At 32.2% G+C, this 22,755-nt stretch overlaps 1 protein-coding gene and 1 long non-coding RNA gene across 2 annotated transcripts in view; both read left to right on the top strand.

The window, feature by feature from the left end:
- Nucleotides 1-22,755, top strand: part of LOC107445808 (uncharacterized) — a 111,755-nt gene that overhangs the window by 10,846 nt on the left and 78,154 nt on the right. The window contains exons 4-7 of the mRNA XM_087160050.1: nt 815-1,108; nt 6,979-7,120; nt 13,646-13,791; nt 17,416-17,540. Of these exons, the coding sequence (XP_087016176.1) occupies nt 815-1,108; nt 6,979-7,120; nt 13,646-13,791; nt 17,416-17,540 (707 nt within the window). The remainder of the gene's footprint in view (nt 1-814; nt 1,109-6,978; nt 7,121-13,645; nt 13,792-17,415; nt 17,541-22,755) is intronic.
- Nucleotides 7,763-9,118, top strand: LOC147813484 (uncharacterized). Its single transcript, XR_015432468.1, has 2 exons — nt 7,763-7,960; nt 8,974-9,118. It is a non-coding gene; the product is annotated as an uncharacterized LOC147813484 (long non-coding RNA).

Here is a 22,755-nt window from a genome sequence, read left to right as displayed (position 1 = left end):
ATAAAATAAAAAACTTATAGTTGTTCTGCTTCTGAACACTGATGAAAACACAAAATGATGGGCTTCATCAATAATCAAAAATATATACATTTATTTTACAAATTCCATATTATTAAGGTGGCGCCCTTCAGAGAATTAAAAATACAAAATTATCTTCATCAAAGCCGATGCTTTACATCCGGCGTTCAGAGGCAGGCTACTATTTCATATTGTTTTACAACACATGGCTTTAGCCCTCTGGTGGGAAAGACTTTAAAACAAAACTTACAACTGCTACTTTTCTCAACAACTGAAATTTAGAATAGTATGATTAAGAAAATATGTGAACTGTTTGCAATTTCAAATTAATATTGAAATGTACAGGTTTAGAATTTTCTACAGTGAAAAGTTTTCGGAACTTCAGCATTCAAAAAAGTATACAAAAACTAGACGTTAAGAACGTATCCAATGAGCGAGCAAAGCGAGCATTGGATTGCGAAGCAATCCGAAATGAACTGTGAAAACAGTTCCGGGGGTTGGTGAGCGCCAGCGAGCAGGGGGCGAAGCCTCCTAGTACTTAATAATATGTTTAAAATATTAAAATTACCTACACTGAATTTTGAACTATTTACTCTCCTTTAATAAAATATACGAATATAGATTAATGTAAAATTCTTCTTGAGATATATTACTGAACTATATACTGACTATTTAATGCTTCGCGTAATTTCAATTAACTGATTATCAATTACTTATCTAATTAAATTATTAATTGATGATCTTAAAATTATTCAACTAAATTAATAAATTGTAATTACTGGTAATTTCAATTTAGATTATCTACCTTTCTGCGAAAGAAGAATAGAAAAGATGAAGTGTCGTTTCAGCAGTACTCATCAAAATTACTCCAAGATTCGATGATCTCGAGCATTCCGAAGATAATGTCTGCAAACAACATTCAGCTGAAAGTATTGCGCACTTTGTTTTTCGTTGTTTGCGTCATTGGATTTGTTCTCCAGACTTGGGAATTTATGCAACTATATTGGCGATATGAAACTGTTGTCAGTGTTACAGTCACAAACAATGAGGAAGTTGAGCTACCTTCTTTCACCATATGTAATTATTCTGGGTAAGACAGACAACCATTTAACTTACTTTCATCATTACAAAAACAAAAAACAGATATCTCTAGGGTGGTGTATAATTATCGTTTTCTAGGGCTAAAACTCTTTCCAAGTAATATTTTTTTTAAATAAAATTCAACTTTCTTATTGTTTGCTGTGAAAGATTCGAGAAAAAAAAAGAAATTTTTTTAAGTTAATAAAACCACCATAGTATTCACACTAATTTAGATAAAGTAAACAGCAATCTTTAATAAATGTCGAAAGATAGTTCTAGCTGAGAAGAAAATAGTGTTTTAACAAATAATAAATTAATTAGTATGTATATAAAAAATGCATGTAAAGTAAATAGAAGAATAAAAAAATAATTCAATATATGTGGTTAATAAAGTATTTTTGCAGCTAGAGCAAAACTTTTTTCAATTAATTTATTAATTTTTTAACTCTTTAACTTGGATAACGCATGAAACGGGATTATCGGGGTGAAAAAAATATATGGGTGTATTTTTTAAAGCTTCACACATATGATATATTATGAACTACTAGAAAAAATGTGCAATCCTTACATGCTTTTTGCTTTTAGATATGATTTAAATAATATCTCCCTCAATATTTACTATTCTTTTCAAATTCACTTTATAGATAACCTAGTTAATTATAAATAGAAATATGAAAAATAAAAGTTAAATCAACTGGACTACATATTTATTAATTAGAAATAAAAATAATAGAGAGAAATTACATTATTAAAACATTAGTATTGAGAGTGATTAAGGGCACATAGAGTGCGTCGTTCACCGATCGTGGTTTGTGTCGAACTGCTCGCCGATCTTCTTCAGCTCATCCTTTCTCAAACCGTTGCCGTTCGCACACCTGAAAGTTCGATGCCAAAGGCGCATTCTCGCTATCGATTCTCACACCTGAAAGTTCGATGCCAAAGGCGCATTCTCGCTATCGATTCTCACACCTGAAAGTTCGATGCACATTCTCGCTATTGCGATATAACGCACTACAACTTCATGGTTTATAGTTTGTCTACGGTAAGACTTCCCTCAACGTCTTAAAGTCTAAGGCCGACGTTGCTATGGAAACATGAATGGCGCATTTGAGGATGAGTAGCATCTCTTCACTCAAGGGCTAATACAGAAGACCGAAGAAAAAGAACAGGGGTTTACTACCTATGACTGTTAATAAACTTTCAGAAAATTTCCCTATTAGAGAGAAGATCGGGGTTTCTGTTTGTTTTAGATATTGTAAGACTTTAAAGAAAAGAATTTGTAATTATAATCTCTATTGTAAAAATTTAGAAGATTTTGAAAATATTTGCAAGAGCATTCCAAAGGTTTTGTTAATATTGATTTTATGCATATTGTCACAGGTGACCTTAAACTAATTAATAATAAATATTTAAGATTTCTCATGGACCAAAGTTTAGACCAAAAAAAATATCGCTTCAATTTTATTCTTGCTTCAATCAGTAAGGATTTTTTAGACTGTTTCATTGCAAAATGCCCAAGAAAATTTATTTGGCCTATAGAGGGATTCAGTGAATGGAAGTTTTGTGTATTGTATAATTTAAAATTGAGTTTTTTGAACAATGATATAAAATATCAACGTTTTAATTTGAATTCTAATATTATTAAATATATTAAGGAATTGAGATATAATTTTATTACTTGTGTTGTTGATAAAGCCTCCAATAAATTTTGCTTTATTGGGTGACGCTGCTCCACCGCCGTGGCTTCGCTTCAGGTGCCCACTGGGTAAACAGAAGAGAGTAGAAGTTCTGGCATTCCTGAGGCCAATGGGACAATACATCCCAAGTGCCTGCCATTTAAACAAAAAAAAATTTTTTTTTGCTTTATTTGTGAAAAAATTTTTAAACTGTTAATGAGTCAAGAATATGAAAATAATATTACTTTTGTCAAAATTAATAATTTTGAAGAAGAAATTGATAATAGAATTTTAGCTTTTTCCAAGAAAATAGGATTAAAACTCAATAGATTTAATTACCCTTATTTATTTCCTGCAATTAAGTTTCACAAAACACCAGTTAAATTTAGATTTGTAACTTGCAGTACTGGCTCTTATATTTCTGTTTTTGGTAAACGTTTTTTTAATTATTTAAATATTATTTTAAATTAGATTATTTTGAATGATAAGCATTTTATTATTAATAACAACCAAGATGTTATTAAATATTTAAATAACAATAATATTAATAATATTCTTACATGTGATTTTGAAAATCTTTTCACGAGTATAACACACAATAATTTAAAGAATATTTGTTTAGAAATTTTTGATAATTATTTGATTAATGAAGACGTTAATAAAGAGGATTGTATAAATTTTGGTAATCTTAACATTTTCGAAAATTATTTATTTATTGGTATTTGTTTTTGAAGAATAATTAAAGTTATTTTAAAAACATTTCAATAGTTTGGTAGATATTGAAGCCAGCTAAAATAGGCCAATGGTGAAATTAAGGTTTTCTTTTTCCAAAGCAGATGGCAGCGGTTCAAAAAAAAAATTTTTTTTTTTGCTCTTTGAATATTTTTGTTTCGTTGTTCAAGATTTTCAAATAGGTGTCAGAACTTAATTTATGATATTTTTTTACTGATTTGGCAATTTATATTTAATTTTTGATTTGGTTAATTTAACTGTAACTGTAACTTATTTTGTTTTTTTTTTTGTTGAAAAGTAGCTGTTTCATCTTTAAGTCTTAATATGTATACTTCTATGTAGTGTTTTCTGGTTCATTATTTTTTGGTGCTTTTCAATTCTGGTAATGATTTTCTTATTTGTCTACCATTATGGAACCTCAGGGCATTGTCAGTTTTCATTTTTCCCCTGACAACAGAAAGGCTCCTGCGTACTTGTGGGCAGTGTGTCCCCTGAAGAAGTGCCGTTTTACAAACGCACATTCATTTTGTTTTCTTCCTTTTATTACTCTTTCCTGCTTTAAATGTTTGTTTGAATATCTAAACTAAAATAAAGCAAATTTGGTTTTAGCTGCTTTAGGCGCTTTTCAAATTTGATTTAATGTTTTGATTGTTAATTTGCTTCTTTGTCTTTTTGTAAATTGGATCATTTTATTAGATCTCGTTACCATAGTCACCTCCATAGGTCTAGACCAGAGGTTCCCAAACTTTTCTTTCTCGTGGACCACTTTCAAAGTTTTACTATTTTCGGTAGACCCCCTGTTACTACATTTCTACTGTATTCGCAAAACTCCTAAAAAACATCACCCTAAACTGGGGGTGTTAAGAAGTAAAAAAAAGTAACAAATTTTCTTGTGTCCTATTTATCAAAATAATACTTGCGTTTATACAAAATTATAAACATTTATTATTACAAACAATCAACAATTGACAAAAAATTAACAATGAACTCTGAAATGTAAATCAACAATAAAAAATAGTCATACTTTTAATGAGACGGATGTACTTGATGAATTGACAGCAAATTATCAATGTCAATCGTTTTTTTTATTAACAGGTTGGTAACGGCACTGAAGCTTCGTTCGACAAGATATGACTAGGGAATTAAATTTTCAGAAAAATTTCTCGCAATTTCCCACAGCCCAGGATATTTTTCGGGGATTTCTGCTTGCAGCTAAAATGTTTGATAGCCTTTTTTAAATTTCCCCTTCAGTTCCTCGTTGGTGCTGAGCTCAAGTAGCTGCATGATCCATGGTGGTATTTCCATCGTCAGAATATCTTCAAATCTATTATTACCAAATCTATAAGTCATCATGCAGTGCATTTACATGCGAGCGGGAGCACGGGCCGTATTACTTTGCAAGTGGCGACATGTGGTGTACTCTAGTACTGTTATCTATTGTTCCATTCAATTCTGTGTTTGAACTGAGTCTCGAATATTTTTAAGTACCTACCAAGTGAATGATGCTACCTGCCTACATAGATAGGTAAATCCAAGCCAAAAATTTTGTTCTCTATTATGAAAACCGAAAAATTTTTCGTGGACCCCGACTTACAACTTGTGTACCCCTGTTTTCTTTTCACGTCCCCGTGGACCCCCGTGTGGTCTCCGATGGACGCCTGGGGGTTCACCTGGACCATTTTGGTAACCTATGGTCTAGAGGAATGGCTGGTGGAGTTCTTACTTTGGACGAACTATTTATTCGCAAACGTTTCAGAATGTTTAATGCTTTAAAACTCGTGATGAGTATTAAGGATATCATCCCATATATTTTACTCATCTTTATTTTTTTTCCGTCACTATTATCGGGAGAAGCTACTGAAATCATCGGGAACAGATATTAACAATGAAATGAGATATTCAAGGAACTGAAAAGTAAGAGAATATGTGTTGTTGTCGATATACGTGTCATCGACTTTTGAAAATCTTCACGCAATTTTATTCAGAAGGGCCAATGTTCCCGTTGGATACCAAAACACAATTAACCCCAAGACGTTTAATTAATGATCCGTTCCTGTTGTAATGATCGACACTATCCAACGCTGAAAGAAAATCAGATCCAGAGCAACCAGCACATTTATTTTTGTTTTAGAATGATATCTCATGCTCAAGAAAACGAATTGTTAAGTGAATCGTTCTTTAAATGTTTGGACTGTTCCAAGATTCAATTCCTGAAGATTGCTTGAATAAAATCCAACCTCAAATCAATTTAAGCTCCCATATTTCCTATTTCCTTTGCTTTGCCCATCCACCATGTTTCCGATATTGACTCAAGAGGGAAATTTCTTCTCATAGAATACAAATATTATAAAAGCTTATAAGCAAGATCTTTAAGAAATGTGCGAATATTGTAGAGAAAGAAGGATTTTGATCTTGAACGTATAAGGCTGGATTTTCTCGAAAATGGTGACCTAAAATCCATGATAATTTAACATTATCGATATGTACAATTTTCACGGACTAACAAAAATGACGTAGGAAGCGAGATAACGAACGAAACAGACAACGTAAAACGGAGGTTCAACTTTCTCTCTTTCTATATGTTTATTCTGACGCTCTTATTTCAAGCAAAAATGCATTTTGGTATTTTTTAATTACAATAAACAGTCGCATAGTCAGAAAAGAATAGAAAATCTGTTAGATTATTAGAGGACCTTATCTCTAGAGAAAAAAAATCTGTTAGATTATTAGAATTATAAAATCTTAAATATGAAATCCAAAATAAAAAACAATTGTTAAAAAAATATTCTTTTATTTTTATTTCAAAATTTATCAGTAATTGATTTCGTAATTTAAAGGAATTCCATTGCTAAATTCCTGTTTCCCTTAAATCTAGCCAACTGCAAAAAAGTGCGAATTATTGTTTAAAACGAATTATTGTTTAAAAGTGAGCCGTGTCTTGAGGACTTACCGATTAACGCAGAAAAAGAGACCGGTGTTTCATGCCGGTATTTAGTAATCATATATTATTAATATGCTAAATATACTGCATTACTCTTACTTTGACCTAAATAAATACAAAATAATAAAAGAAAAATTTGAGAAATATGTTTAGTAAAATTGATTTTCATGCAATTTAAAGTCATTTTTTTAATATTTTATGCTGACACGCGTTCCTGTGTTTATTGCTCACCTTAAATGTTCCTCTGAGAAACACAGCATACTATGAACTATATATCTGCTATTAGTTGATAATAAATATTCCATACATTTTGCACATTAACATAATTAATAAGGTCCACAATTTGAGGGCCTTTGCTATTGGATAAAAAAAAAATCTGTTTTTCGGACATAATATTCGATTAGTTTCATACAGGCACGATAATTGCTTAAAGAAACCGGTATTATTTCCATAATTCCTCACTTTCATGAATTCAATAAATAAATAAATTTTAACGAAACTACTAATAAATTATAACTGTTTGGTTTTCAGATTTATGTCATCCTACATTTGTAGTGATCCGAGATTTAGTGAAAGATGTCAAACACTACCTGAATTTGAGGAGTACCAGAATTTATGTGAATGTTTTCATCAACGGTATTGTGTTGAGGGTGAAATAGCAGAACCTCCAGAGGTAAGTCCCAAAAAATTCTCTATCAAAGAATCAATTAATTGTGCTGGCATATATATTTTGTAAACATAAATGCCATTTATTTTAATTTTATTCCAGTTTGGCTTTAAATCAATAAAAACTAGAAATCCACTTTCCGTAAAACATTTTGTTGAAGATAAGTTATATCTAAAAATTGATACATATAATTATTGTTTTATTTTATTTGGAAATAGAAAAAAAAAAACAAGAAGTAAAACTAAAACTGAGACATTAAAAATACATTTCCTTTGAAATTTTAAGAGACTTCTGAACACTTTATACTAAAATTTAAATATATATATATAAAGTGTGATTTACTTTTACATTTTTCTTTAATTTCATGATTTTTTCCAAAAATAAGTTTTTTTTTTGCGATATCGACACATGTAAAGAATAATTTTTATCTTATGGCTATATCACACGAGAGAAAATATGTGCAACTGCAAGTGTAACTGCAAGTGTAAGTGCAACTGTAAGTGAAATTTCTCCAAAAATCGCTCGTGTGATATAGAAATTACGGTTGCACGAAATATCTGCAACCGTTCAGGCAATTTCTTTCATGAACCAATCAGATCGTTTGCTTTTTATGACGTTTCAATTTTATGTGATGACATATACAAATGTAAATAAAAATGGCGGCGACGTTAGGAAGAGGATGATCGGATGAAATTTTTTTATAGATGAGACGGAACAAGTTTTTAGTTTAATAATAACATTTCCTTTAAAATGAAAGCATTAAAAATACTTTCGCACTATGAGATGACCATCTCAATGCAGTTGATGTACTACCATAACAGGAACCTGCACACGATTTTAGTATCGGTAAGTATAGTACATTATTTTTGCGATAAATTTTCTTTTAAAATATTTTTTTATTTTAAGCTAATAAAATTAAAACTTATTATAATTTGTTCCGATCAAAGTTTTAATTACTTTAAATAGAAATAATTTCTATTTTTATATATGTAAAGAATTATACTGGCGAAAAGCTTTACTTTGAAATATTCGCCAAGCAACTCGCCAAACTTTGTTTCAGTATTATAACATAAAATATAATAATGATTATATTTCTTTATTTTTAAATTTTAATCTTTGTTTCTGTTGATTGTAAAAGCATGTGTCCGATTATTTGAAAGTTTTATAATTATTAGTGAAATAATTATTTTATTCTTCCCTAAGAATTCTTTTAATTTTTGAAAATCTCATTTTAAAACAAGTTAGAAAATATGTGTGGTAAATATTTACCTTGTTTCTCACAAAGTTACCCCATTTTCCAGTAATTATTGAAAAGTATTACAAGAAAGGTAGTATATTATATATAAAAAGTAATTATTAAAAATGCAAATTCCCAATCTCCTTGTCTGTTTCTACATTCATCCCTTCTATTTTTTTTTTTTTGTGTATGATGATTTGTATAATATTTTGTTTATAATTATTCAAAGTTAACTAATGATACTTTACTTTTTATTTATACTTCACATTTATCTCTTGATACTTAGCTTTTCTATAATGACAGTAAGTATGTAAGTGTACCTTACTAATTTTTCAATATAATTACATTTTTAAGAGTCTTCGTTTATAAATACAATTTATTTTTCTTGAAACAAATTTCAATCCAAACATAAGAACTACAAAACTAAACACACCTGCCATCTTTCATTAGTGTATAGAATAATCTTAGAACTATAATCAAAATATCTGTCAAACTTAAAGTAAGTTTAAAAGGGATACCTAAGGACTTAAATGATTTCAAATTATTGGCATTTAATCTTCCTTATTCTAATAATGTGTTGGTAAAATTTTATCATGAAAGTGATTTCTTTCTTTTATTTCAGATATTTCGTATAATCCTGTAAGGTTTATCTGGTAAAGAAGGAAAGAGATGTAATACTGTTTTTATGGAAGAAATTAAAAAATAAGAAATAAAAATGAATAATGTTCTAAATGTTTCACTTGACAATAAATGTTTTATTTTTTAAATTGATTCTTGTATTATTTAAAATGCAAAACAAAACACGTAAAGGGCTATAACAAAATAATATGATACATTAAAAGTATGTTCTTAATAAAATATTTTATTTTCATAGTTATAAATAAATTTTAATTTATATACTGTATATTACAATAAATTTGTCCCAAAATAAATCCTATAATTTTAAATTAAATTATCTTATACCAATAATGAATGTTTTAAATTTTACAATAATAAAATGTAAGTATGACATTGAAAATCCTCTTATACTTAAAAAGCAATTTTACTAAGAAAGTGGAAAAAATAATTTTCATAAAAGTGATATTCCTGATATGCAATGTGTAAATGAATAAAATTGATGATCCCTTCATGTAATGTAAATTAATTTGATGAAAATAAAATTCTGAGACATTGTAGTATAGACAAGTCTGACATTATTTATTATGTATTTTCTAGACTTAATTTAAAAAATAGAATTGATTTGATAGATCTAATAGTTTTGATGTTATAAATATTTTATGAGTGAAAGGTAATTCAAAAATTTTATATTTCATACATTAAACCATCATTTCTTCTACAGAATTATTTCAAAGGACTATGTTTTTGAATTAAGCTTAAAAAATAAATTTGAAGAAATGCCTTACTTGATTAGATAGCAATGTCAGTTGCATAAAGTGGTATAAGTCATAAAATTGTCCTTTCTACACATTAAACTTTTTATAAATTTTCGAATTGTTAAACTATTAAATCAGACAGCTTGTTTTTATTCTCATTCGATTTAGTGTTTACATAGATAATGATACCGCACTTGCCTAGCTAGCATGTTACATAGTAAATATATATAAATAAACTATGCTTTTACAGGGTGCGGAGCCAAATCTTTCAACAAAAAATAAGCAACTTTTAAGGACATTTTAAGGCTTGGTTTCTTAGGACAGGACGCCGTCAGCTGGAAATCAGCGCTAACCTCTGATTGGTCCATTTGTGAGTTTGATAGTATGCGTCATCGAACGCTCATCTTGAACTACAATTGCCGTCCAACTCAACTGCAGTTGGATTACAACGTGACGTTAACCACAGAAGCAATGGCGGACAACATCCAACAGCACATTGAAATCAGCCAAGATTTTGATTTTGACATTAAACATAGCTTCTTCATTAAATATAGCACTCTTCATTTAACTAAGCTATAATGTGTTTTTTCTTGGACAAAGTCATTTTTTGTTCTCTAAAACACTGGTCGACAATAACAAAATCAATACAAATTCAAAATAAATATTTGTTTACGTTATTAACGCATGCGCGATGAGAGATAATGTCTGCGTAGGACCGACTGCTCACGCTGAGCTAACAAAAAAGTATTTTTTTGGCGTCAGCTCTACGTCAACTTTCCGCTGACGCCCAGATAAGGCGCTAGTTCTAAGAAACCAGGCCTTCAGCTAACAAACCAGTATTTTGTTGGCGTCAGCGGGACGTTGACGTCCCGCTGACGCTGAGATAAGGCGCTTGTCCTAAGAAACCAGACCTTTAGGCACTCAAAAAATGTTTTAAAGCTCTAGGTAAATTGACAAAATGCAAAATAATTCTCAGACTTTACATGATCATGATAAAATAACTAGAATTTGACAAAGAACTGTTTTCTTGATTATATTAGCCATTAAAAAAATGATCAAGAGATTTTTCGGTTCGATTTCAGAGGGTGGAAAATAAAGCCTGAAATTGAGAATATCTTGCAAAATACAGCATGAGAGAGCAAGAATCTCACCGAACCCAGCTCACTAGACGCACATGCGGACTCGCAAGTATTTCACCAAACCTGTAAAATGATTGGCGTTTTCATACGCTATGGACTGACGGTACGCTGAAATTGATCATGGTTAAATGAATTCTGCTGTTGTTGTTAATTTACGTCGCACTAGAGCTGCACAATGGGGTATTGGCGACGCTCTGGGAAACATCCCGGAAGATGATCCGAGGACATGCCATCACAATTTTGATCCTCTGCGGAGGGGATGGCACCCCCGCCTCGGTAGCCCGACGACCTGCGAGCAAAGTTGAGCACTTTGCGGTAGCACAGTTTAACGAGGACCCATACCGCACACCCTCGGTCCCTACGCAGACTGATCCAAGTGGTCACCCACCCGCACACTGACCATAGCCAGTGATGCTTGACTTCGGTGATCTGCTGGGAACCGTGTCTTAACGATCAGTCCAGTGCGGGACGAATGAATTCTGAAAACGTGAAATAGAAAAATGTGAAAAGTACGTTTTTACATAATATGTGGCGAAAATCGACATTCCTTTTCATAAATCTCTTTTTCGAAAAAGGAAAATAAGGCACTTTTTAAAAACACTTATTAAGAAAAGCACCTTTAAGGGCCTTTAAAAAATGAAAATCAAAAATAAGCACCTTTAAGCACTTTTTAAAAACGCTACGCACCATGTTTTATACCTTAGTCACTCAAATCAAGATAAAAAAAAATCGTCAAAATTCTAGATAGTATTTAAGTCCATCCCCCTTTCACCCCCTTATCCTTTTAGGGACACAACATGAAATTCATTGATATCTTAATATCACTTTATATTATGAGGTAGAAATCATATCCTTTTTATACTATGCTACTTCACTTAAAAAGCACTTTTTAAAAATGCTACGCACCATGTTTTATACATTAGTCACTCAAATCAAAGTAAAAAAATCGTCAAAATTCTAGATAGTATTTAAGTCTATCCCCCTTTCACCCCTTATCTTTTTAGGGACGCAGCATGAAATTCAATGATATCTTAATATTATCTCATATTATGAGGTAGAAATCATAATCCTTTTTATACTATGCTACTTCACTAATGGGGAAACAAAGCTTTCAGAATTTTAATTTCCTGCTGAAGAAAAGACTTAACACAAATACAAATGTAGAAAATTAAATCAAAATCAATCAATATTCTACAGCATCTTTACGAACATCGTTGAGAAACTATGATATAATAGAATCATATGATAAAATTAAATATGAGCCAAAAGTAAAGATAAATAACAAAATATGGTAACCCAATTTCATGCAACCCTTCAGGCAATTAAGCAACCCTTTCGGCAACTCCGAACGGAGGAATTTCACTTACAGTTGCACTTACACTTGCAGTTGCACATATTTTTCTCTCGTGTGATAGAGGCATTAGGATAATTGTTCTCTATTCAGAAATATCGCATGTAGCAATAGATGTGTCTTGATAACGACTATTGCTTTCTCATTCTTGTTTCTCTTCAATTTAGTTTTTATTCATGTTTTTCATATTAATTTGTGTTTATATTTATATATATATTTCGCAATAACGGAATATGGTTTTTAAATTCAAAGTATAAAAGAGAACCAAAATACGTCTCCCTTTATTCAATTTTAAAGTTTATAATTTAAATAAATTGTGCCTGGAGATTATAAAGGATCGTAATCGTTTTCCTTTTCTTCGATCTCTCTCGCGTCTGCTTGCTTACCTAGATAATATCTTTATCTAAGGCTCTTATACTATGAGAGCTGAACTATCCGGTATGTTGGAGCAGACAATTTCGAAAGTTCACGTTATGCTAGTATTAGCGTGAAAGTAAAGTCTATTTGGGTACCTCCTAAAACTAATGATATGGGTGGTTGTGCGGCTGAAAAGTTGTACAAACAAATAAAGAAAAAGGCTTTCGAATGTTCAAATTTCCTTTAAATTTGAAAAGGAGGAAGAATTGGATAATAAATTGCAAAAGATACAAAGATACGGCAGCCTGGAAGGGGAGCTCTCTTATAAGAGGTGAATTTCTCATTTATTTATAGCTTATTACATTTATTTAGTCATATATGTAGTATATAAACGATATTAAGTTGTCAGAATTTGTTTTTTGAAAGCTTAGTTTCGTCTATTTGTTTTAAAAAAATAAGTGAATAACTTTCAGGGTTGCTTGAATTGTACAATTTTAACTATATACCAATTATAGGACCTATTAAGTAGTATATATTTATTAAAAATATTACTTTTAAGCAATATTTATCGATTTATTTAACACTTTTAAGTGCTTGTGTACAATAAAACTAATAAATAATGGTAAGAGATTGGCTGAATAAGTTTTCGCCAAACTTATTTCCGAATCGCCAAGTTTGGCATTCGCTTTTAAGTATTTCTTTTTGTTAAAAACAATTATTTACCTGTTTTTTATGGTATTCCTTTTTATTTCACTAATATCAAGTAGTTACTTTCTAAATCTTGGCTAATTTAGGTTTGTTTTTTAGTTATTTATGGTAATATATCGCCTAATGTTCAACCGATTTGTTTACATTTATCATAAGAAATCTATTTAATATGCGATCTTTCATCTATTTTTGGATCGACCAATGTTTTTTCTTTGTTTGAAATTCTTGTGTTTAATGGCTGAATAATTAGTTTCTTTGCTATAAAATTTCGTGGCAGTTTGGTAAAATTTCTAAATCTAAAGTCTATTTATCTAAAGTTTTTTCAACATTTCCAACTATCTACTGTCCTAATGCTTCCTTTTTTAGAAGTACCCAACAAGATCAATTTATGAGGAGCTGTACTCCATGGATTTCGAAAACTACACCATGTATCTTCAAGCGAGAGAGGATATTTTTAACTTGTGTTTTGTGGGATTAACAGTGAATGATATTCGTGAATCTGAAGACTGCGAGTACGTAAATTTCTGATTTTTTTTAACACAAATTCTGATAACATTTCTTTAATATTAGACAGCTGATAACCCTCGCACCAAACATTAACCGTAAATATTCTCTTTTCTGTGACAAAATAAGCTTAAAAACAGGAAGGGACAATATTAATAAGAACCTACGAGATCGATAAAAGCTTATTCTTTTTTTTTTAATAGAAAAAGTGTCTATGAAAATTTTTTTTTCTCTCAACACATCCGTACTAATCCCCTCTTCTGTACTATGGTTTCTCAAAGTCTTGCTTTTTTCTCCAAGATAGTACATTTCAGTGTGAAAATAGAATGAAATAGAGTTGGGAAAAAATTTTAATTTAGTAAAATCATGGAGACGGAAAGGGAAAAATAACTATCGAAAATGGGAACATCTCGGAAAACATGAGACGCCTATTTTATTTACAAAGAGTACAGTGTTCGTTAAAAAAATAATAAAATGCAATCAGCATGTTTCACACGTACAAACAAGCTTTACACATAGCACGGCAACGTGGTAAAAGAGGTGGAGATAAAATCAGAGGCTATGTTGTAAGTAAAAATAAAAACTGTGGAGTCCTTGAGAATTTTTAATGAATGAGAATTCCTAATGAGAGTTCCTGATTTTGATTTATATTTGCGTCTATGCTGGCTGTAGAAAAAATTTATTATTCTAGTTGTACTTTTTACAATGTAATTTTTTCCATTTAAAATTCAATTTATGAATCCATTTAAATTAAACTAAGAGCATAAAAAAACTAAAGATAACATTCAAAACATTGAAATCATTTTCCTTTATTAATTTATTCTATCTATGTGATTTATGGCTCGTTAGAATTTCGTATTTTTCAGAGGGTTTTCGGAAATTATAAATTACAGTAAAATATTTGCATGGTATATTTACTAGCAAGTTTGAATACAATTTCAAGAATTAAACTTCCAAGTAAATTAAAGCGTGAATACATATCGTCTCTTAAACTTAATATAAGCACAAAATACACGGGAAGTTTTTAATTGAGTTTTCCCGTTCTGATTTTTGAATTGCATTATTATTTCACTTCTTCCACACAGAAGATTACAGAACTGAGGTTATTAAGTAAAACAATTAATTTCTAATGAGATGAGTTGTTGTTGCTGAGTTGTTGATGAGTTGTTGTTCATTTACGTCGCACTAGAGCTGCACAATGGGCTATTGGCGACGGTCTGGGAAACATTCCTGAGGATGATCCGAAGACATGCCATCACAATTTTGATCCTCTGCAGAGGGGATGACACCTCCGCTTCGGTAGCCCAACGACCTGCACGCGAAGTCGAGCACTTTACGATAGCACAGTTTAACGAGGTATACCGCACACCCTCGGTCCTAACGCAGACTGATTCAAGTGGTCACCCATCCGCACACTGACCGCAGCCAGTGATGCTTGACTTTGGTGATCTGCTGGGAAACGTGTCTTAACGATCAGTCCACTGCGAGACTCTAATGAGATGAAGAAATGTAGCTGCAAAAATATTCAAATGATCTTACCTCATTGTGGATAATTAGCATTAAATTTGACTTCAAAAATTACACTTTCAAATTTGTCTTACAATATATTTTGTGTTTCCTTTATAATACAATTTTTATAAGTACAAAATTTGAGTGACATCGACCGCAAAATTCCTCAGAAATCAAATTTTAAATATTCCATTTTTTATAAAATTTGATTTCTCTGGAACTTTCTAGAACCTCTGTTCACTTTAAAACTTTTTTTTGAAAACAATGAAGTTAAAAAATGAAAATATTAAATGATTTTAAAAAAATTTAGTGAAATAATCATTAGATTAATAAATTTTATAATTGACAGCAAAAAAAAAGTTTCGATTCGATTTGGAAATATAGCAAAATAGCGCATATAAGTAATGACTCTGAAATACGCATTTTGAAATTAACACGAAGAGAGTCTCAAACTTTCCACTATTCTCCTACCTACACTATCTTTTTTTTATATTTTTCCAGTCAAAAATCCAAAAGCGTCGAGAAAAAGATACATTTCTTAAAGGAAAAATACGGTTTTGTGTTTGATTTACTTGAAATGTCGTTTGCTTTAATTTTCACAAACTCACAAACTCTGCGCAAAAATACAACCATTAGATAAGGAAAAAAAATGCATTTTTGCTAACTTTAAGCATAGAAAAATTTTATGTATGGAAGCAGTCAGACAAAATTCCTCGAAACCGTTCAGTACACACAGCTTTGAATTTGAAATAAAAAACCATCCATGTTTCTCAAAATTCTGACCATATGCTACACAAAGAAAAAATCCGATTTTTTTTTTACTTAAAATAAATTCACGATATTTCAAAATTAATTAGCAATAGCATAAAAATAAATTGATATTTTATTAATTTATTATTACTTTTTTCCTCAATTGGTTCATTGTCAAGGAAATATTTAAATGCATATTTTTCATGTGATATTCTTAAAAAATGACATTCATTTTCGGTCACTGTATGAATGGTTTTATAGTTTGTCTAATGTAAGAACTCCCCCAGCCATTCATCTGAACCCGTGGTGGTGACTATAGTAAAAAGGTATAACTATTTCAAGTTGGGGTATGGATCATTGCTGACAAAGTCAAAATTTTGATGATTTTCCATAGATGGACCTACATAATCTAGATGGTAATCATCAAAAATTCCATTATGAACCATTATATTTTTTGATGGTAACCAACATAAGTAACTATCACCTCAATCTACGAATTCGGACTGATTTATGATGAGCCAATATAAGAATGACAACTTGTTTTGATGATTTGTTCTTGTTAAACCATCAGGAATTTCCACTATAGTATCTTAGAAATCAAATGTTGGAACGATCATGAACCACCATCATCCCAATGTAGGAAATCAGACTGATTTATGATGGTTCAACATAAAAAAAAAATTGTTTTGATGGTATATTTCTGAGAACCAACAAGAATTCCCATTAAACTATCATGGAAATGTATAGTTGGAACCATCATAAACCATTACGGATCATTATGGCTTGTTGGTCAGTGAGAGACAAACTTCCCATGATGGTTGACCATCATATTAAACTAGCATTTTCCATCATGGAATGATAAAAGATTGTTGGCATATCAAAAACCATGAACACGCAAATGAAAATGTTGGATGATGTTGACCTTCAAATGATGTTGGACCATCATGATCTGCATTAAACCCAACATGAACCATTAAAATACTTTTTAATAGGACCATCAAAAATTTTGAGTCTGGTTTGAACAGGTTTTGGCTCAGGTCGGCGAAAGAAAGGGAACAATTTTCTTCGGTCTATTATGTTAGCCCTAAAGTGAAGAGAAGCTATCCTCCGTGAAATGTGCTATTCTTGTTACAATAGCAAAAGAGGGTCTCAGACGTTGTGTTGGGGGAGTCCTTACATTAGACTAACTATATATTTTGCAGAGCATTCATGCAACATTTCTTCAATTAAATTGCAAATTTCGTCTATTAACACTAGAGCTTCCAAATTTAGGAACCGTTTGGGGTAACTTTGGTATGAGAATCTAAAGTAATAGAACTTGAATGCTAAATGTGACAATTATATTTTACCTGCATGATCATATTACTTTACAGGAACTATTTCACACTCTCAATGTTTAGTCCAAAAACTAAGTCTCCGATTGTCAGTGCCTGTTTTACTTTCAATTCTGTGATTGGAAAGCCTAACATCAGCTCAGAAACTGCACATGCCGGGGCTTGTAAGTAATTTCATCAATTTTCTGGAATCAGAGCATAGTTTTTTTAAAATTTCTTTTTATAAATATTGCTTTGCCTAAGATGTTTTAGAGAAAGAAATATATTCTCGCTAATCAGCTTTTTTGTTCGAAGAATTATTACCCAGAAATGCCATCGCATGAGGTTAGGCCTACTATAATCTATTCCAAAACACACGGAGATATAATTCATAATAAGGAAGCAGCCCTAGCCACGCACGACAATATGCAAGGCATGGGTTCTTATACAATTTTCTTCCTGTTGTTGTTTTCATCCCCATGACCAGCAGAGCTAAATCAGGTCCATGAGCTCGTTCACTTTAAGAAAGTCTAGCGCCAACAGGGGAGCTTGAACTAGGTCCTGCCTGGTAAGTCCCAGACAAGATAAAATGTGGTCAAGGGGGGCCTGGGCAGCAGAACACTTAGTGCAGATTTCGAAGTGTTTATTACCATCGTTATAAGTCATTGATGACAGATGTCCACAGAGGAAACGAGTAATGACACTTTGCTCTCGTCTATTGCTGCCCCGAGACAAGGAGCCCCATGAGCATCTACTTTGATACCATGAGTGTATCGGCGGGACCGTACAAATAGCCATATTCTTTGCCTTACTTTTAGAAAAATGCTCCAAATAAGTAAGAGGAGCGACACTCATAATAGTATCTTCAGCACCTTCTTTGGTCTCATTTCCAGCTATATCAACATGTGACGGAATCCACTGACAGTGGAATCGATGAGAAAGGGAAAGATGTTTTAGTTTCCTGAGAATGTCAGCACCAACACTGTCCCTGACATTATGCCAATCGGCCGGGTGCTGGATAGCACTTTTACTATCCGAAAAGATCCAGATATCAATAAACCACGAAAGCGACATGATGGAGTCCAGACCCTCAAGAATTGCAATAAGTTCGCTTCGGAATACAGAGCAGAAGTTCGGATTTCTTCTCTTGATTTTTATTTCCTGATCCCGAAGTTTAATATAAATGCCACTGCCAGATCTGTCACAATCAAGTCTACTGCCATCTGTATACAACTGAACAGCGTTCATGGGGATATAATTAATTCTTTCAAGTGCTGTTTCATGTAGCTCGGCAAATCGATTTTTTTGTTAACCCAGACAGGAAGGTCAACATGAAAGAGAACCCCTTCAAGACCCTCAGAAGGGTCGATAATCTGTGATAAACTGTAATGTTCTACAGAACTGGCGCTAAGGTTGCCAGAAACAACCTGTCCAAGGGGACTACCACGCTTGAATCTTTGGTTACTGCTCCATGATCCCAGAAACTTCGAAGTACGGTTCAGAGAGCCTAGACTGGAGAGCTTGCTGTAGTACTTCACCAAACATGCATTTCTCCTAAGTCTCAAAGGCTGCCGATCACCTTCATAAAGTACGATGTCATTCAGGTAGAAAATGCAAACGCACTTGATAATTCTTGCAGCACTGAGTTGAACACATTCAAGCTTCTGCAGGTTAGAGTCTGAAGCACTACAAAAGATGGAAAAGCCGTATTCCAAAATGGGTCGAATAAGATAGACATATGTATTTCTAAGGTTACTAGCATCGGCACTCCAATCACGACCCGAAATGTACTTAAGGATATTAATGCGTTTCCTAGCTCTCAGAGTAAGATGTTCCAGATGACTATTTCCCAGAATATCAGGATCTAGAATGAAGCCCAAGTATTTTGGGTGTTTCTCCACTTCCAGGAGCTGACCATTCAACTGGATTCCTGGTCGAAAATTACATAATTTTCTATTAGTTGTGAAGAAACTGACGGTAGACTTTGAAGGGTTAAAACAGAGTTGTGGTTAACAGCAAAGCCCCACAGGTCGGCCAGAGCCAGATTCGCTCTCTCCTCAACCTTTTCAATATCAGAGCCAGAACTCTAGAGAACAATGTCATTTGCAAATAGTCTAATTTCGCAGTTCTCAGGTATGACTTTTTCAATTCCAGCAATAAAGAGTGTGAACAAGGTAGGGCTCAAAATCGAGCCCTGAGGAGCACCTTGGCTTATTTTAAAACTATTTGAGGTCGAACCATTGAACCTCACTCTAATGTATCTATCTCTAACAAAATTATAGATCCAAGGCAGTGCTCTACCTCGTATACCAAATTTGTCATACAATTTGATAATCAGCTTCTGAGACCAAACTCTGTCAAAAGCCTTAGAGTGGTCTAGAAAAGTAGCTATGGTATGATTTGTAGGTTTCATGTTGTGTGCGTCTCTGACTCTCTGGCTAAAATATAGCACCTGGTCGGATGTGCTGTGTCCTTCTCTAAATCCATATTGCTCCTTCGGTAGAAAGTTGTGGGCATTTAGGTAAAACGTAAATCTCTTTAAAATCATTTTCTCCATAATTTTACATGAAATAGATGTCAAAGCTATGGGTCTAAAACTCTCAGTAGAAGTAATATCTTTGTTAGGTTTTCTATTAAGGACCACAATTGCTTTTTCCAATCTCGAGGAAGACGACCCTGTCTCCAGGAGTCCTTTAAAATGTCTTGAAGTCGCTGTTTTCCATGTGGGCCCAGGTGACAGATCATTTGGCCGTGAACACCATTAGGCCCAGGTGAGGTATTTAAGTTCGAGTCTGAAATTGCTGTGTCAAGCTCCTGAGCAAAGAAGGGTCTGCTGAAAATGGACGGATCGTCATGAGAATTGTTGCGACAGCCATGAACTACATTGCTAGCCGTAGTTTTAACATTCCCGTCGTTATCAGTAAATTTCAGACTACTCGCTGATTGGTAATGCTCTCCTAAAATGTTAGCTGCCTGTTCTTCATTCTGAGCCAAGGTGCCATCTTGAGATTGTATAGTGTTATACTTTTTCGAATTGGGGCTGGTCTTTATTAATGCCCTTCACCTGCTTCCATAATTTACTGTTGGATGATCTTTAGTTCAGACCAGCACAAAGATCATTCCACCTGTCTCTCTTGATCTGAGAGTACATCGTTTTTAATTGTGCATTCACTCTGTTTTGCCTGACTTTGTTGGCGTCACTATGTACAGATTTCAGATCATTTAGGATTTGTCTTCTCTCTGTAATTAAGTGCTGAAGGGCAGGCATTTTGCTGGTTAAGAATTTCCGAGTGAACAATTCATGGATGGGGTAAGGGACAGCTTCTATGGTCAAAGACCTGGAGCACCAGCGGCAGAAGACTGACTTAGCCCCGGTCACTGCAGACTTTAGCTGGAGATAATGGAGTGGCCATCACGTCTTGGGTGGCCTTACCAGAAGTATACACTCCCGACCCACTCTGCCCAGTGTCACCCCCTCGCCACGATGAGGCAGTCTGTTGGACTTGAGGGGGATTTTATTACTGATGATGTGCAATAACAACCCTAGACGTTTGTTGCAACGTTTATGCAACCCTTTGTTATATCGAACGTTTTTAAACTTGTACATTTCATTAAAAAAATAGACAATTAATGTCACTTGAATTAACTGTAGCTTGATGAGAGGAACCAATTACAGATTTAAAATCAGTAGTGACGTATCTCATGCAACAGCTAAAAAGAAAAAAAATGCTCTTTAGTGATTTTTGTCAAATTCATCTCATACGATTAACATACAAACAAAATATCATATACTACGATTAACATATTTACGTTTTAACATACCATTGCAGTAGTAATATATTTTCTTTAAAAAAAAAATTTTCTCTATCTTTTTTTTTCTGTAAAAAATATTTATTTTTTAGGAAAAGCATCGAATGATAAATAAGAAGCTATCACACGTTCTTCAAATAGAGCTTCCTTTTTTATTTTAAAAAAGAAAAGATAAAATTTATGTATTTTTGGTAGAATAGTACTTATACAGGGTTTGGATAAAAATTTGGATATTAAATTTTTTCATATTTCTCAAGAATTATACTTCAAGAATTATTTCCTAACTTCAAGAATTATTCTTCATCAAGAATTATTTCCTAACTTCAGAAATGTTTGGATAATGCCATTTCTCATTCCGTATGCCTAGATTAAATATTTATGGAAAAATGAAAATTTTTATAAAAAAAACTTTTTTTCTTACCTTTTATGCTATAACTAAAAATATTTCTTAAATTTAACAACATTCTTAGTGCAATTTAGAATTAATTACAATATTTTTGATTCAAAATTGTAAAAGAATTCGTTGAAAACTGTGTAGTAATTAAAGTAGTTCTTTTATACTGCGCATGTGAGAAAAAAATTAATGTTTTTTCATAATTTTGTAGTGAATCGTATTTTGCAACTAATAATAAGAAGACCAGTTTGATTACCTTAATTATTTAAGAAATTTCAAGCAACTTTTAGTTGTTTTTGTGCTTTTTAAGAGATACTCAAAATGATCAAGAGTTTTTGTTATGTTGTAATTATTGAATTTAAAAATAATCTATAAATTATGATGTTCATTGCGATATGGCTTAAAGTTATTTAAAGATGATTTTCATTTAAAAGAAATTTCAGAATTTATTAAATTTTGAAGAAAAGAAAGATTTAATACTCTCGAAATCCTTCGTCCTAGAAGGATTAATTCCTGGTTGAGCGTTTCAGGGCTATTGTTGTTTAGATAAGAAGGGGGCATGCCAGAAGAATTTATCATAATTTTATTAACATATTAACTTAAGATTAAGACATCAGATACGAGGAGAGGCTGGCAGATCTCTATTGATGGTTCAGCTACAGCGATGTTAAGCAAACTTCATGGCTGACCAACAGACAAACAAGATAAGACAACTTATCAGAAGTTCCGTAAAACTGTTACAAACACTACATATGCTCTTGTGGCTAAAAAAGACGAGCACTAGGATGAAAATAAAGAAGCACGTGTCGTCTTCCAGACAGTGTGTCTAAATTTTTAACAAAATTTTTCTAACATGAAAAGATAAAGGGAAGAGAAGACTTATTTGATTTCTGTAGTACATTTCTGTTAAATTTAACTTGGTTTTCAAGAAATATTCCGATAAAATACAGACACACAATGAAAGACGGAGGCTAAAAATAAAGTTTAAAAATGTAGTGAGATCACCTTCTCTCTACATTTTTAAACTTTATTTTTAGCACATATTCATCGAGTGCAGCTAAGAGAGAGCGTGGGAGATAATTAACCCCTTTATAGTCACGAACAAATAAAAATCGCACTAAAATATCAGTTTAAGGGAAGGAATGCCACTATAAATACTGAAAATATTACAAAAATATCTGGCTAATAAAAAAAAA

The sequence above is a fragment of the Parasteatoda tepidariorum genome, chromosome 3, assembly GCF_982258835.1.
Source record: "Parasteatoda tepidariorum strain Cologne lab strain chromosome 3, Ptep-v5.0, whole genome shotgun sequence".
NCBI lineage: Eukaryota > Metazoa > Arthropoda > Arachnida > Araneae > Theridiidae > Parasteatoda > Parasteatoda tepidariorum.
Note: the sequence above shows the minus strand (reverse complement) of the source record. Positions and strands in the feature narration are given on the sequence as shown.